We start from the raw sequence: 18,373 nt of genomic DNA, 5'->3' as shown, positions 1-18,373 counted from the left end.
ATTAGTGAAAGAGTTATAGTTTCAACAGTTGTGTTGTGAATCTTAGAAAAAAATCTACTCCACAATGCTTATAGATACAGAGGAATCACAATATCTTAACATTTTTGTGTGCATGATCTGAGCAGCAGTTCACCTTAAGTTTAGATATTTTTTTTTTTGCACGCGTCAGTGCGTGTGGGAGGCGCAGCATGAAATTTAAATTGTTTTGTATTGGATTCAACGCAAAATAACTGTATTGAATCCGATACAAAGTAATCAATATATAATATATATATATATAATTTCATTATATATATTATATATGCTACTGTACATTTTTTTTACAGGTTTCAGTATTTTTATGTACCCTTATTTTAACAGATTTTTGTGTTTTTTTATTTAAAGTTTATTATTACATTTATTAAATATATAACATTAAATAAATTTCTATATAAAACAATGTACCAATTTTGGCATAAAAATACTGACCTAATTGGAATGCCGGGGGGGGGGGGGGGGGTTAAATAAATGTTTGTTGTGCTGTGATAAATGTCCATCCTCTCTGTACTTTTGCAAGACAAACCTTGGAGGGGGTGCGTGGACTGTTTACAGCCCAATAAAAAAAGATCCACACAGTGCACAGAGCCTCGTGCTGCCCTGAACTCCTGCATGATGGTGTCCTGGGTGCTCTGTGTGGGTCTACTCCTTTTGCACTCCTCCTGGTCTTTGAATCCTAATTTGTGAGTCATTTTATGTTTTATGTAAGCATTTAGATATGTATATAGGCGTTATTGCATCCAGCATGTACTTTTGTTTTTGTAACGTCCTAATGAATGTTTAAAATTACTCACCACTATTAAATAATATCTTAATTGGAAAAGATGAGCACTGCTTTTGATGACCCCCCTTCTTAAAAAAACTTTTTATCACGCAGTTTCTCATAAAGCACACAGATAGTGAAATCAGAACACATTGCTTGAATTACCTCCAAACAGTTTCTGACTTGAAATTTGGAATTTTAGTTTAAAAACTTGTCAGTTTAACTAAATATTTTTAGAATACTTACTTTGTAATGATCTGCAAAATGGGACTGTAGCAGGGGAGTGTCATCTACCTAGAGCTACAAATGGTCTCCTTTGCTTATTTCCAAACATTTGGTGGTATGGTACAAGTTTCCTGGGGCTCATAGAAATAACTAAAGCTACTAAATTCATATGGCAGACAGGAACCTAGGTGGTCAGAAATTGCAGTACACACATTTCTCCCAGAACAGTAAAACCACATTTAATGTCAGTGAACTACTACTACTATGGAAATGGAGTGTTTAGCAACATCAGTTCCTCAAAGCCAAATGAAGCTTCTCAAACTGATGCCATGGACACAAGTCCAAACTAATTTTCACCTTTAATGCCAAATTTGTATATGACTAACTGCAAATGTTTTTACATTTCATGTATATAATACTTTGAAAACCATGATTACTGTCTGTTTAGATTCAGGACTAAAGATTACAAATAAAAATATTGGATACAAATAGTTTTAGCCAGCAAATATGAAATACTACATAAAACTTTTTTTTATATTTTTCATAGCTTGAGTAACTGGTATTAGACTGTTTTGTACTTTTGGTTCCTAGAAAATTTGTCTTCTTGACCACTGTTGCTGGGGCAAAAATGTAAAAAAGGCAAAACTGAACCTTCAATTGGGTTGTCTGAACTCAAACCAATAAGTAAATACTGCCAACATCCCCAAATATCAAATACATGAAAAAACAAATGTGTTCATGGGACTTTAAAGGCAGTTCAATGCATATCACAAAGTGACTCATATAAAAAAACAATCTTTTATTCAATACAAGTGGTAAAGAAAGGTATAAAAAATGGAAGGCTAGGATATTCTATAAGAATGCTCAGTACATAACACCAAACAAATATCTATATCATCGAGATAATATGGCCAATTTCGCAGAATTGATTCGCTTCATCAGGGATTTTTACATGGACAGAATCTCAATGAAATGAATACACTATAATGTAAGACAAGCAAAGAATTATTTCCTTATATCACCAATTCTCACAATTATTACAAATTATGTAATTAAAAAATGTTTTAAATGAAAAAACCATATAAGTACATACCAAAGAATATGTGAAGTCAGGTTTAACTAAGCCTGGCATAGGATTCATGGGGAAATGAAGAAACCCTCTCCAGCAGCGAGAGAACGAGAACTCAGACCGGGACCCATAGATGTTTCCAAAACAATTTATTGATTTTGCTCTTCCATGTCAAATAAAATCTAATTGGATAGTGATCCGCAACTGTAAAAGTTTAAATAGTAGTATCAAAACTAAATGTGCATGTATATGTATGCAGGACCCACATATATTATGAACCAGCATGAATGTAAGAACTGTCTCTCCAAGTATAAAAGTATAAGAGAAAAAAATATATATAATGCACAGTTAAATGGTATATAGGTCAAATAGACCACCCGAGGCAAAGTTATGCCTATAAAAAATGAAATCTAGAGCAAACGGTACTTACATTGAATGAAGAAAGGTTGAGTTAAAACTAAACCTTTAATTTTAGAGTTGCCACCAGAACAAAAGGTTAGGGTAAATCTTTCAAGTTATAAACAAAGCAAAGTTTTGTGCTGTATGAATGTGTAATTTAAAAAGGAACTAAGGGCCTGATTTTTAAAGCTGTCCCGGGTTGGAGAAGATACACTGAAATCAGCGAAGCTGGGTGATCCAGCAAAACTTGAATGGATTTCCTAGAAGTCATTTGCTATTTGTTAGCAAATGTTTTCAATCCTGGACCAAATCTGTTCCAGGTTTGCTGGAACACCCAGCTTCACTAATATAAGTGTATCCTCTACAGTCTTGAAGAGCTTTAAAAAATCAGGGCCTGAAAAAAAAATACCTTGCAAACTAACAAAATTCAACCTAAATAAAATCTTCCTCATATTAGATATTCATAGGTTTAAATGTTCTTCCAAATTTCATTAATTTCTGATTGCTTTAAAAATTATATACCTCTATGTTAATCCTCCAAGACAGGAGTCCCCAACCCCCAGACGTCTGGGCCTCGAGAGCATGGAGACAAGTGGTGGTCCATGGCTCTGGCCGGTGCACCCCCCAGCAGGGTCAGAAAAAGGACCCTGCTTGGGTGGGGAGCACCGGCCAGAGCCCCGGAACATAAGGATCCATACGGATCGCAGGCTCAGGGCGGTGGGCGGGTTGTGTCTCTGGACACTACCTGCACACTCTCTCATTGCAGGTCTAGACCTGTGATGAAAGAGTGGGTGGGTCCTTGCATCATGATGTTGCTCTAGAGGAAGTTTCTTCGCCTTTTAGTGACAGATGACTTCCCATGCATGTGTGGTCTGGAGTCCATAGATTTCGAGGTCTGCAAGGTCCAACAGGTTGGGAACTAGTGTTGGTTGAATATCTCACTATTTAAGTCAACAGCTATTCGATCAAATAGTGAGTTTTTGTTCGGGTGATTAAATGCCGAATTCAAACACCATTGAAGTCAATGGTCACAGAATTTCCGTTATTTTTAGGAACTATTAAGGGCTGCAAGAGCAATCATATTGCTCCTGCAGCCCTTTCGGGTCGATATATAAAGACAACCCGAATTCGAACACCAAGACAATTGGGGACCACTGCTCCAAGATCATTAAAAAGGACCAAGTAGTAGCATCCCAAACAAAACAAAAAGAAACAAAAAGCCAGCACTCCAAAAGATTTTTCGAATTAGGTTTTAGGTAAAACATCAACAGAAAGCGCAATAAGATGAAGACTTAAATTTCATAGACAGGGAGGTCCTCCTAATCCTGGTGCAATGATATATCATCTCCGCACCTTGAAAAAGGGGAACTCCTTTTCCACACAACATTGGACTTGCTGCTGTTCGTATGGTTGCCTAAAAGTAAAATTTACCTTGAATATCTTGTGGAGTAGTTAATTACTACATACTGTAAAAAGGAGAACATAATTTGTATTTGCACATGTTGCATGTGTAGAGATATGGGATATGTGTAATTGTGCAACTAAACTGTAATAAGGAGACCAAATTGCCTACAGGTAAAGTTAAAACTGTACTGAAAACACTTGGTTTCTTAGCATGACTTTAGCTGTACTGTATTTATAATGTTAAGTTGGAATTTAAGACTGTTAAATCTATTCCAATGTGTTCAATTACAATATAATTATGTAATTACAATTGTTCTCTTTAGGCACTATGCGGTCATCTTTCCCTCAGAGTTACGTTCTGACCATCCCGAGACGTTATGTATACAATTGGAGGGAGCTCAGGGAGAGAGTCGAGTAGAGATATCACTTAGTCTGGGGAATGAGAACACAAACCTTGTGGAGAGGACATTCCAAAATTCCACATTCACCTGCATACAAGTGAATGCAATCAAACTACAGGTAAATACAGCAGTGAAGAGAAAAATCTGAACATGACATGTTCATGTCTTATTGGATGTTCAGCCGGACAGAATGTAGGTACATATAAGATGGCCAGTAGGGCCAAAATGGCACAAATTTTCTCTAACTTCCAATGGTTCAGCGAAATTTCGGTGAACCGATCTTGCGATACCATCGGAAGGTCAAAGACATTATACCAGGAGGATTCACAGGATTCTCTGGGAATCCTCCTGTTTGCTATCCCTGGGGCACTAGAGGTTAAATAACCTCCAGTGCCCCGGGGATCGCACATGGTTCTCAATGAATGCAGTTCCACTGCGATCCCCGGGCACTAAAGGTAATTAACCACTAGTGCCCGGGGATCTCTTCAATAAACGGGGCCGCAGCTGCATTCATTGAGAACACTGTGTGATCCCTGGCACTAGAGGTTAATTAACCTCTAGTGCTGGGTATCACACTCTGTTCTCAATGAATGCAGCCGCGGCTTAATTTATTGAAAAAATCCCCAGCACTAGGGGTTAATTAACCTCTAGTGCCAGGGATCACACTGTAGTGTTCTCAATGAATACAGTTGCGGTTTATTGAGAAGATCCCCGGGCACTTGTGGTTAATTACCTTTAGTGCCCGGGGATCGCAGTGGAACTGCAGAAGAACGCTTATGGAGAAACTTCATTGGAAGTTCTTCTGCAGTTCCACTGTGATACATGGGCACTAGAGGTTAGTTATCCTCCAGTGCCCCAGGATCGCAGTGGATTCTCAGAGCTGCAATCATTCTTGGAGCTCTGGGAATCCTGTTTGCGATCCCCAGCACTAGAGGTTAAATGGAGACAAGTCTCTCTATTCAAAACCTCTAGTGCTCCCTGAATGGCTGAGGAAAGCTTTCCCCAGCCAATCAGAGAGCACTAGAGGTTTTGAATGGGGAAAGTTGTAACCCATTTAACCTCTAGTGCCAGGGCTAACCTCATTGATCAGCTCGCACGCTGAGCTGATCAATGAATGCAGCCAGCACTGCATTTATTGATCAGCGCAGCCCGCAATCTTTTTTTTTTAATTTTTTTTTCTCTAATTCGAGCTTGATCAGTGAATTTACACTGGCCATTTTCGCTTACAATTTCGGTAAGTGACAATGGCTGAATTCGCCGCAAGATCGAGTTTTAAAATCTCGCTCGCTCGCTCATCTCTAATGGCCAAGGAAAATTCTGCCATTTGCTCTCTTTTGGTTTTGTAAACAAGTGGCTATCTACCCCCAGCTTTTAAGAATGAATTAATCCCACAGACATGAAATAATGAAATCTTGTGCATCATCCAGGCCTGACCCTCACCACTAACAGCACTTCTGCTTACAGTGTGCAGTAAAATTAGCAGTTTCCGTGTACAAGAAAAGATCCATGAAGAAATGTGTAAGAGTGGAGCTTCACTTTACTCAAGGATATTGCCAATGAAAGGATTTATTTTTTCCTGAAACTTTATTTTATGCCACAAAACTGTCAGGTTCTGCATTTCAATTATTGTCATGTAGTGTTTTTATTTGACAGCCACTGGTCTGTTTGCTGTCTCTTGTTGTCTTTTGTAATTTAACTAATATCATGTAAAAGTATTTTCTAGTTTTCCTCACTTCTGCTTGAATTCATTTATATTTAAATCATCATTTACTTCTGATATTCTTTATAGGTTCCTAGTTTAAAACATAAGGAGCAAGATGTGGTTGGCACCTTAGTAGCTGCGATTCATAATGACGAGCATACAATGAGAATGAAAGCAAAAGTCCTTTTAAAGAAGGCAAAATCTGGTCTTATCATCCAGACGGACAAAGCTGTGTACAAACCAGGACAAAGAGGTAAAAAATAGAGCATATACCAGTATTTTTTTCCCACATCCTGCCTGCTTATATTGAGATCAATTTGCCCCATTTTTTAACCTCCCTGGCGGCCATTGTCAGGGAACGCCGCAGGCTCGTGGGGACCAGGTAAGCCCTTTACAATTCAACCCAGAGTGTGGCTCGTAGTTATCGCTTTTGGTACTGAATATAAACCCTGAGCCACACTTGGGAATAACGCCAGGAAGGTTAATGTACCCTTGCGATTTATCATCAATTGTTGCTATGTATGATTCACCCTGTACTCACTCTGCTGTTTCTATTCCCTCTCCTCCTCCATAGGCAGACCCTTTATCTGCATGCTCCTTCACTCTCCTGCTTTCCTTGTCTGTACTCCTGCACCTTTTTTTCTCTACTGCTACTTGCTGGTGACTTTTCAAACAGACTCATTCTTACTGTTTCAGAAAGACACTCCCTCCACCTCATTCCCATTCTCCCAACCTATAAGTTTTTACCTCCTTTCCCTGGCAGTCTATGGAATGCCACATCTGTCTGCAATAAACTAACCTCTATGCACAGCCTTCTCCTCTCTCTGAACTTCCTGGCTCTCACTGAAACTTGTCTTTCCTCTTCAGACTCTGCTGCTGCACTCTCCTATGGAGGCCTGCACTTTACAAATACCCCTAGACCTGGCAACAGAGTAGGTGGTGGTGTGGACCTCATTCTCCCTCCCAAGTGTAGTCCTTCCCAGTGCTTTTTTGTAAGAAAAAAGGTTCCGGAACTCACCTCTTGTTAATCCTCCAGAGTCCAGATTCCCCTCCCTCCTCCTCCAGATACTCTGCCAGACCTTTGCCGAAGAAAGCACTCCATATAGAGGTATGTGAGGAAAAGAGAGTAAGGAAAGCTTTTATGAGGGTAATTCTCTTGTCATTTTCACTGACAGCTGTACCTCTTCACTGACTTTTACAGACTGGTCTTTCTTACCCTGCTCTCTTTCATTTTTACCTCATTTGAAGATGCATTCTGTCTTCTCCACCCCAAAGCCTCATTGTTCCTGTTGTCTACTGACCCCTGGCCCAGTTTCCCAATTTTTAGACAAGTTTGCCTCTTGGCTTCCCCATATTCTTTCCCATGACCTATCCATCCTCTGTGACTTTAATGTTGCAGTGGACAACCCGCACCATCCTTTCTCAGCCATACTGCTCTCCATTACCTCCTCCTTTGGAATCACATAGAACAAAAACGGCCCCACACACATCGCCGGACACAATTTGGACCTGGTATTTTCCAAACTCTTCAACCTCACCCACCTTGACAACTCACCATTTCCCCTTTTGGATCACTATTTCTTACCCCCCTTTGCCACATCCTAGACCTGGCAGAGAGATATCGGTAACCTTGACCACAAACTTTTCCTTAAGGGGTCTATGCCTTAAGTCCCTAAACCCCACTCTCTCCAAAATAACATCTCCTGATAAAGCTGCCACTTAGTTCAACCACACTCTTTCTTTGGCTCTAGATAAAGTTTGCCCCCGCCACCTTCCGCTACCCCATCCCGCTAATCCCCGGCACAACAATCAAACTAAACATCTACAAAATACTATTCGTGCAGCTGAGTGCAGGTGGATGAAATCTGGCGTCTGCACTGATTTCATGCACTAGAAAGCCAGAATACAACACCTTAACCCTGCATTTCCGCTGTCATATCCTCTCAAGCTTCCAACCACACAGCTTCTTCTCAACAACTGACTCCCTCCTAAACCCCACATCTGCTACCCCCTTCCCCCACAACTTCCTTCTCTGCTCAAGACATAGCCATCTATTTTAGAAATAAAAAAAAAATAACCTCCCTTACACTTGTTACTCTGGAAGAAGTCCCCTCTCTTCTCTCCATCATTTTTGAAAACTGATACAAAACTTGCTCTTAAACTTTAAAAAATTGGGTGCTACTATGAGCGAAAAGGTACACTATATCCGTTGTGAATATAGAGTATATTGACATTAAGTATTTCAAAAATGTAATTTTGTATATGTAGGCATATCTAGTTTAATTTTGCCTAATTTTCATGTTTCATTAGTTTTCTATGAACTTATTATTATTGAGGTCATCATTTAAAAAACTAGAACCAATCTAGCAAAACCAATACCATATTTGGAATCTGTGCATCAAACATAACCTAAAATGACTTTAACCTCCCCAGCGGTAACCCTGAGTGTGACTTGAAGTAAGAAAAAGATGCTAGTAGTGGTAACCACCCACATAGCAGTCACACTCAGGTTAGCTAAAACAGCGAAGATCTATAGTAAATCCAGCCTTACCTGATCCGCTGGCATCCTCCTTCATCCTTTGTGTCCCCTCTCCTATTCCAGCCGGCGTCTTCTGCATCCAATGAGTCACCAGGGAGTTCCCGGTGATATATTGGATTCAATACAAATACCTGTATCAGGGGTATTGTGTTACTACAGATAATTTTTACAGCTCCCCTAAATTGAGTTCCTTAGCAAGCATAAAATGGATGCCTATGGAACCGTTAGGGCTAAGCGGCACAAAATGACATCCATGTTCACAAAACAGAAGGTGAAGACTGGGGAAATAGTTGCCTGGCAAAAAGGCAAAATGGTGGTCATGCAATGGCTTGCTGTACTGCTATGACTAAGAGGTGGGAGAGATTCTCAAACCTCAGGTTGTTCTGGATTATAATAGCACCATGGGTGGCGTTGACAGAACCAACCAGGCAATGACTTTCTATCCATCTGTTAGAAAGCAACAGAGAAAAAAATCTTCAGACAGCTAGTGGAACAATGTCCGTGGAATGCATACATTTTTTTTTCAAACAAATGAATGACAGGCCTGTACCTCACCTTGATTTATCTGGAAGATTTGTGAGGCCACTTGTTTAAAACATCAAACAGCAGAAATGGATAGAGTTGGAGACAGTAGACAGTCTGTAGTAGCAACTCTACCACGGTGGTGAACCCGGAGCGATTAACTGGTCGTCACTATGTTCGGATTCTTGTTTGGACATATTCTGGTGAGTTATGCTTAAGAATTACAGGCCTACAATGTAAAATACATTTTCATGAAAAACAATGTATCACTTTTAGACATATAATTCCAGACAGAAATGAACCGCTAAGGACGTTAATCTGTTTGGCAAGAAAATGTTTGTTGACCAGTGTTATGAATGCTAAAGTCATACTTATCTATCCTTCCTACCACCCCTTTCTGCAGCTTTTCCTTGTAGTTCTCTTCATTGGCTTCCATTTAACCCAAGAATCAAATTCAAGCTCCTGTGCTTTCCCCTTAAATCCCTCCACAGTTATTCCCACTTACCTTTCTGACCTGGTAGAAAAATACACCACCCCTAGTCGCTCTCTTCTATCCTCCAATGACCTACTAATGACTTCCTCACTCATAACCTCATCACATGCACGGCTCAAAAACTTTTCTAGAGCTGCCCCCATTCTCTGGAATGGTTTTCAACATTGTATTTGGATTGCTCCTGCTGCACATTTAAAGGGGCACTAAAAACCCATCTTTTCAAACTTCCCTACCTTTCTTCTTCTATCTTTTAAAATTTTCACTACTTCCCACCATTCCATATCCCCCCTCCTTTTGTGTGATATTTCCCCACCTCATAGATTGTAAGTCTTTGGGACAGGGTCCTCTCCTCCTCCTGTGTCACTGTATCCGTATGTCATTTGCAACCCGTATTGTATAGCGCTGCGTAATATCTTGGCACATAGTAATTACTTTTTCTTGATATTCTTAATATTAAGAATAAACAAATATTATTATTATAATTATTATCTTGCAAGGAAATTCTCACTTTAGCTTAGTGAATGTGGTGACAATTCACTTTGCAAAGAATACCGAACCACATGCAAATAAATATAAAAAATAATGATGATTACTTGCACATGACTATTGAGGTCAGGAAACTTACATCATTAACTAGGCATTATTAACTTACATTATTAACTAAGTAAAAATATCTGTACAGGGTAAGCAATCACTTTGCAATAGCCTGTATTTCAATAATAATGTGCGTTGAGTTGAGCAATGCATAGGAACGTAAAAAAATGTTTATATTACTTTATTATGTTGTCAAAGCATGTTTTCAACCTATCATTCATTTTCTTATAACAAACATTGTGGAAACCTATTTGTAAAATTTAGCTTTTCTAATAATGATTTTTTTATACTTGCAGTTTACTTTAGAATTCTGGCTATCAATGAAGATTACCTACCAGAAAAAAGAACAGTACGTTTTCAGTTAAAGCAAACCTGTCTTATGCTGAATCTCATGTTTTCATGTTTAGAGTCACTGGCCCTGATTTATTAAAGCTCTCCAAGGCTGAAGAAGATACAATTTAATCAGTGAAGCTGGGTGATCCAGCAAACCTGTAACGGATCTGGTCCAGGATCGAAAACATTTGCAAGCACATAGCAAATTCCTTCGGGGACATCCATTCCAGATTTGCTGGATCACCCAGCTTCACTGATGAAAGTGTATCCTCTCCAGCCTTGGAGAGCTTTCATAAATCAGGCACACAGTGTCAAAAGTGAGATAAAGTTAACCAAAATATATCGTTCTAATTGCAAACTTGTTTTGGTTCTGTTCCCCAAAGAATTAAAGAGAATCACAAATCTAACCACAACCAGCATAAGGTGAAAGTAATGTTATAAAAAAAAAAATATGTGTTTAGGAAAGTCCATGAAAAGTGCAGTGATAATGTGAAGAGTGCAATAACCCATGGCACCTAGATATCACTTTACACTGGTCTTATAATGTTTGCAATGCAAATTGCTCAAAAAACAAGAAGTTAAAACTTTCTTTCTCTCTTCCTACTGAGAAGAACAATAGGTCTGCCGATCATAATTATTCTTCATCATTATTGCCTACCTTATACATTGCAGTTGTCTCTAATTTCAATACTTTAAATCAATGATCTAGAGCAAAAATGTAGCAAGTTAGTTTGCAAGAAAGTTGAAATCCACACTTGGTATTCCCAAGTGTGATTCGGTGTGGATTTTACATGCTAAAAGCAGTAAACCCAAGTCACACTCAGGGTCGCTAAAAACATGAAAAAAAAGCACTTACCTTGTTTCGTTGGCATTCCCCGGTGACCTGCTGGTCCCTGCAGGTCCTGGGGACACGACTTCTTTTTTCGATCTTCAGCCGGCGGCTGCAGAGACATTCTTTAGGGGTTTCACGGAGGCCATGAATCATTATGGCAATCAGACAACTAATCTGTTAGAAGAAGAGTTCACCTACACTTTCACAAAACAAGCTTGCTTTTTGTAAATTAAATATTTTCTACAAAATTAGCTTTTGTTGCAATTTGCAGCTTTAATTTAGTGATTTCTGGTGCGGTACTTTTTTCTACCAATAAATATCCTCATTCTAATGCCCAGAATCATTTAGCTAGATTCTGCTGAGCTCATGTTGTCCTGTGATTGGACAGTGACAGAGAATCAGTACTATGATGAGCGTATCTCTCATTCCGCTCTCACTACCTATTAACATGCTTCTTGTCAACAGATAAACTAACTAGCTCTGTTTTCCTCTTACTCTTCAGCCCTAAATTACAGGAACTGCAAATGTCTGATACTTGGTGAAGTTTGGGTATTTACACGGTTTTATTTTTTTATCAGTTAACCTAATGCAACATTAATGACTACAGTGTTAAGAATATCTCTTCTCTTTTTATTTTAGTTTCCAGTTGTACAGTTACAGGTAAGAAACGTAATGTAAATGTGATTGATTAAACCAAATATACATTATCAATTATATATTCATTTTTGTTGTTAATTGCATTGACCCAATAGGTAGTATCATTTATCAGTCCCTAAGGTTGCAACTTTGTGTATTTAGAAATAAATGACTTTGTCTGTACAACATGCAGGTACCAAACCAGAAAACTGTATTCTATAGTTCCCTGGATCATTTAAGCTTCATTCACAGCTGAATAAATCTCCAATCATCTGACAAGTCCCAACTCATCCTGCATGACATTCATTGGTCATCAAAACTTTTTTTGATGGATGCTACTTTGCCAGAAGTTGTGCTGCTGTTAACTGTTTATGCCCAGGGTCCCCAACTCCCGAGGCCGTGGCCATATGACAAGTGGGCCAAGGCTCTTTTTGTTGCACCCCTCAGTGGGGTCGGGAAAAGGATCCCGCTTGGGGGGTGCACTGGCCAGGGCCGCGGACTACGTCTGCTGTACGCATCACAGGCTCAGACCCGCGATGGGAGAGTGGGTGGGTTCTGGCATCATGATGTCACTCTAGGGGGAAGTTCCTTCCACTAGAAGTGACACAGGGCTCCTCCCACATGCGGAGTCTGGATTAGTGGTCTGTGAGCTCCAAAAAGTTGGGGACCACTGATTTATGCCCTTAAGTAGGATTGGGGTAATGAATATTTGTCAAAGCCAATCCCGCAATAATAGTTAAAGAAATACCACTTAAGTGGTTGCTGAGCCAGTGACTTATAGGACAGAAAACAGGGGAAGGGAAACAGAGGAGTAGCAGCTGTTTAGGGCAAGAAGGGCAATCTAACATTACTCAAAAAACTTTATTTCATTCACTAAAATACATTTATACAAAAACTCAATTATAAAATGTCTATGACATTTTATCCATAGCTCACTAAAACACTCCCACATGTACAATGTCCACATATGGGTTAATAATACACTTAATGTCTCTGCCGACACATTTTGACCTAAATGGGCTTCCTCAGGGGATTTCTGATACCCTAAAGAGATCATATAAATATATGTTCGTGTTGATAAATCTGATAAAAAAATATAATTAATCTTACAATTTAAGACATACATTTGTGTATGGCGGCCACCAGCTCTTCCTTGTGTTCCTTTTACTGGTTCATGCAATAAATAAGTATTGTTTAATTTCTCCTATAATACTAAATATTAGCCCTTATCCACTTTTTGGTTTTTAAAGAACATAACATTTCCTTTTTTTTAGCCAAGAATTACCTGGGATATTCCTATTATTCCGAAAATTATCCTTCAAAAAAACTTTCCATATAAAGTTTATATAATCCAATGTATGTCTATGATTTCACTTTTTGGTTTTTAAAGAACATAAAATTTCCTTTTTTTTAGCCTAGAATTACCTGGGATATTCTTATTATTCTGAAAATTATCCTTCAAAAAAACTTTCCATATAAAGTTTATATAATCCAATGTATGTCTATGATTTCTCCTCATTAATTATACACTATCAAGTGTTTAATTTGTAAACCTATACTGATTTTTACGTATTAATATTTCATTTTAGAATAGAAGAATAAAAACAAAAAAACTTAAATCAGCCCCTTTTCATCTTCAATACCGCAGGTATGCCATTTTATGGATTAATTAGATATTACACCATTTTGGTTTACAAATTTAAACATAGTTGACAAGGTTAATTTTTGACATTTAGATTAAGTGTAAACCTTTACCTTCTCCTTCACCATTTAACTGATTTATTCTTTTCTCTCAAACACAGTCCTCATATTAATTCATTTATATCATTGAAAATTAACTGTAACCTTTATCACTCCCGATCAATATTTATTTTGGATCTCTTACTTACAGAATAATCAAGGCTTCCTTGATACCACCCCTTTTTTTACTTTACATTTTCTATTTACTGGGAAGGTCATTCTCATTTATCAAAAACTGGTCAACAATCATCTTGACATCATATAAGACAACTGTCCAATCTGGTTTTCTTTATATTACTTTTTAATTTCTTTCTTTTATTCCGGTGTAAATTTAATCATAGAACCTTCAATTGTACTATTCCCATTGTTTGAATTTTCGGTTGAACCCACACTCTCTCATTTCTTTCCCCTGAGGTCAATATACCAGGTGAGCCAACACTATACATATACACACAAATGTGTATTTATATATATATATATATATATATATATATACACACACACACACGCACACATTTTTGTCTTAAATTGTGAGATTAATTATATATTTTTTTATTAGATTTATCAAGGCAAACATATATTTATATGATCACTTTAGGGTCTCAGAAATCCCCCGAGGAAGCCTGTTTAAGGTGAAATGTGTCGGGAGAGACATTAAGTGTATTATTGACCCATATTAGGACATTGTACATCTGAGAGTGTTTTAGTGAACTTTGGCTAAATTGTCAAATGTGTTTTAGGTAATGAAAGAAAGTATTTTAAATAATATTAGATTTTGTTCTGCCTTAAAGAGCTGCTACTCCTCTGTTCCCCTGTTTTCTGTACTATTTTTTTTTTCAAATCCAAATTTGAAATGAAATTTTACATTTGAATTATTTTGTCCAAGCCAAAAATTATGATTTCATAGAGTCCTACAATGATGGAACCTTTTATATAGACAAAGACAATGACAAGGACCATTGGTTGTGTTCTGAGAATAAACATAATTTGAACAACTGAATGGTCAGTTTTCATGCTTCTGTTATGCAATAAGTAGTACCAAAACTTTCTGATTTGAGACAAATGGTTATCTTTTAGGGCAAAGAACCTTCCATTCCTTAGACTACAAAGTAGTCATAAGTTTAAAATGTACTAGGTAAACCAAGAAATGTTTTTTAACTACTAAATATTAAATAAAAATAATTAGAAGCCAGATTAAATGTTTAATATAGAATAGGCTGTTTGGTAGGTAAATGCTGTTCAAATGAAGGAAGTCTGTGTATACATTATAAGCCACCCCAATTTTTTTTCTTTTTTTCATAAAAAGCTTTTAAAAAATTAAAATGTAATATATGAACAAAATTTGGTCTGGTTGAAAATAATTAGGTTGAGTAGCTTGGGCTTAAAGCATTTTGTGCCCTTTTAGGACCCGGGAAAAAACCGGATTGGTCAGTGGCTGAATGTGAGTGTAAATCAAGGAATGGCTGAGTTTTCCTTTGCTCTCTCTTCGGAGCCTCCACTGGGGGAATATACCATCCGAGTAAAGGACAATGTCCAAACCTTTACTGTGGAGGAATATGGTGAGGAGCTTTCACATCTTTCTGACTATGATAGAAAGAAGAGCATTGTAGAAGGTAGTATTGTACAAATTTTAAATAAAGTATCATTTTTAAATCCACCGTGCAAAAGTTATTGTTGTTTGAATTAAAAATCATAGACCATTCATCCTAAGAACATATTGTTAATTATTTCTAGTTCACCATTACCAGTGAACTAGAGTAACTACTACTTTAGAATGTATACCATAATCATCGAGAAAAGCCATATGTTTCATATAAAATATCCCTCCAATCACAGAATATCTAATAAAGCAGTCTCATATTGTTATGCAAAAAAAAACCCTGAACAGTTCAAATAGATGAAACCCAAGAAATTACTTTTTTATACAAACTTTAAAGTCATTTCAAAAGTAATTTTCTATTGATACCACTTGATATCCAATAATATGATGATCCTATAAATATGCTCTGTGTTGTGGTACAGGCTCCCTTTGGACACTACAAATGGCAGTGCCAATGCACAGGCATATTCCACTGTTAGGTAGTGAAACATGCCTGTGCATAGTTTTATATTTTTGCCACACAATACTGTATGTGTCTTACATCTATTCATTCTGTATCTACAGTGCTTCCAAAATTTGAGGTCAATCTTGTGCTTCCTAAGTTTGTAAGCATTGACAGCGAAACTTTTGATTTTCAGATATGCGGCAGGTGAGTTTAGCTTTAGAACGCATTTGTTTTTAATGACTAAAGAATCTCTCCTCATGTCCTGTCTTTTTGAGCAGTGTTTCTCTGATGCATATTTGCTGTCCAACTCCTCTTGTAAAACATCTGTCAGCAGGACATGATGATAAATCTCTGCAATGGAGCCAAACACAGCAGTAAAAATCAGACAGGGGTTCTTTACCTTGTCTATTTTATTCAAAGCTATAAAAAAAAAATTTGTCATGACACAATCTTCATGCCACTATCCCAGGTAATCCTGTGGGCCACTGACCAGATCCACCTCCTTAGACTGGGAAAAGTGTATACTACTGTACTACTCTAGCAGCTTGTCTCTGCAGTCTCACCACATATTGAGGCTGATTCACCAAGCAAAATCGGAAGCTAGCTCGCGTACGTGCGATCTGGAACACCAAAAACCTATTTATTAAGCTAATTTCACCCAGCATTTATTAACTGAAATGCTCACTCGCTCCGAGTCACATATCTCCAGGAGCTCGACACTGGTGAGCTTGCATTAAAAGTCACTGTTCCCCTAAAAAATCATTCTTTCTAATGGCACACATCTTTCACTTAGACCTAAATAAAAATATTTGGGCTGTTCGAATGTTACAAACATAATTTATTAGCTGAGAAATAAGCATATTTTTAAATGACCTAATATTTTCAGGTTCAGAAAGAGTTAACTGATTAACTCAGCTCTATCTTAATGCATGGCAGGCAAAAGCTCGATTTTGCCAGCGAACTAGATCTTTTCAACAAAAGTCACAGGCACACATATGCATACATTTATATTTGACATATATATATATATATATATGGGTCATTTATTAGAAATATATATATATATATATATATATATATTTATAAACATTTTTAAGTACTATAAATTTTATAATATATATTATATAATTATTTATTATATATTCTCGACCCCTTATGCTCATTTATCAAGGCCTAGGAATCGGCTCTGACTCCAGCTCGCGGAAATACGCCTCGTATATCGGCGTGTAGATATGCGCGTTGAGCTTCCGTGTACTGACTTGTTAAATCAGGGCTATTATGTCACGTTGAAACCCTTACACAATACTTAGTAACAGAAATATAAAGCTGTGCATTTGAGTTTTAAATCCAACTTTAAGATGTATCTGCTACATTGTATTAAAAAAATTGTTTCTTGTTTCCTAGGTACACATATGGCAAGCCAGTTCTGGGCCAATATTTAGCTAATGTATGCATGCCGTTTACCGAATGGATTGAATTCAGTGCAGTGGTGCGACCCATGAGTTGTCAAAACTTTACTGGAGAGGTAAGATCAATAGCAATGATAGGTTTGTCATGAAGTTACTTACTTACTTAGTCCAGCAACAAAAACACAGCTTGCTTCAACAAAAATACGTTACAATATATTGGTAAACAACAGTCCTGCTACCACAAGCAGCTATGCCAGACGAACCCCCGGTACTCAAAAGTTGTCAGGGTTTTTTTGGTGCCTGTATTTGTTCTTCAAGAACCAAGGAGCTGCCCCAGGCTCTGGCTTTCAGGCTTACTCAGACTGGCCGGCATTCCCAGGGGAAGCACATACTGGGCATTACTGGAAGATGCAGTGGGAACTTGGGGACCAGGTAAGAAACCCCTAGGTAACTCCACCCCTGGCCCACCCATTCTTTCCAGGACACTCCAGGCCTGGATCCAAAAACAACTGCAATTCTACAGCACAGCATTTAAAGGCAAACTTATCCAGACCCAATATCTGCTTTTCCAGGAGAATATGGGAAAGGTTTCCCTAACCTTTATGAGTCATTAAACCATAAAGCTCACTAAACTTAAAACAAAACCATCTTAATTTCCACCTCCTCATTGATTTTCATGCATTTCTTCAAAACAATTTTAAATTGCTGAAGTGCCCAGAAATGTTCCAATATTTTTTCAAAGTAAAAACCTCTAGCGAATTTTAGAAATCAGAATCATTTCAATGTTTTTAGTGATCTAAGATCAACATGCATTCTGAGTAACCCAGGGTGACACAATAGGCCTGATTTATTAAAGCTCTCCAAAGCTGGAAAAGATAGACTATCCTGTGAGAATCGAACCTGGATGATCCAGCAAACCTAGAATTGATATCTGAAACATAATTTGCTATTAATATGTAAATGTTTTCAAACATGGCCCAGATCCATTTATTACATAGGTGTGAACTGTTATTGTATCTTTATGATGGTGCCATATACATGTATACATAACAATATTAATACAGACATAAGTAATTATTTTCCAGGTTCTGCTAAGTTAGTACATTGGTAAAGCCAGTGCTATTTCATAGATTACATCAAGGCTTAAAATAGCAGAGGTAATAAACTTTATTTGATTTATTTTGCCATTCTCAGGTGTGTGATCTTTCACATACCTGTAAAATGTTAATTT

At 37.6% G+C, this 18,373-nt stretch overlaps 1 protein-coding gene across 1 annotated transcript in view; it reads left to right on the top strand.

Annotated features, from left to right (window-relative positions):
* The first annotated feature begins 568 nt into the window (after positions 1 to 568).
* LOC140339947 (alpha-2-macroglobulin-like) overlaps positions 569 to 18,373 on the top strand; it is a 117,084-nt gene continuing 99,279 nt past the window's right edge. The window contains exons 1-8 of the mRNA XM_072424873.1: positions 569 to 719; positions 4,220 to 4,415; positions 6,087 to 6,252; positions 10,444 to 10,496; positions 11,952 to 11,972; positions 15,094 to 15,247; positions 15,853 to 15,937; positions 17,138 to 17,258. Of these exons, the coding sequence (XP_072280974.1) occupies positions 649 to 719; positions 4,220 to 4,415; positions 6,087 to 6,252; positions 10,444 to 10,496; positions 11,952 to 11,972; positions 15,094 to 15,247; positions 15,853 to 15,937; positions 17,138 to 17,258 (867 nt within the window). The 5' untranslated portion in view covers positions 569 to 648. The remainder of the gene's footprint in view (positions 720 to 4,219; positions 4,416 to 6,086; positions 6,253 to 10,443; positions 10,497 to 11,951; positions 11,973 to 15,093; positions 15,248 to 15,852; positions 15,938 to 17,137; positions 17,259 to 18,373) is intronic.

This window comes from Pyxicephalus adspersus, chromosome 10 (assembly GCF_032062135.1).
Source record: "Pyxicephalus adspersus chromosome 10, UCB_Pads_2.0, whole genome shotgun sequence".
NCBI classification, from domain to species: domain Eukaryota; kingdom Metazoa; phylum Chordata; class Amphibia; order Anura; family Pyxicephalidae; genus Pyxicephalus; species Pyxicephalus adspersus.
The sequence above is the reverse complement of the archived record's forward strand: the minus strand, read 5'-3'. Positions and strand labels throughout refer to the sequence as shown.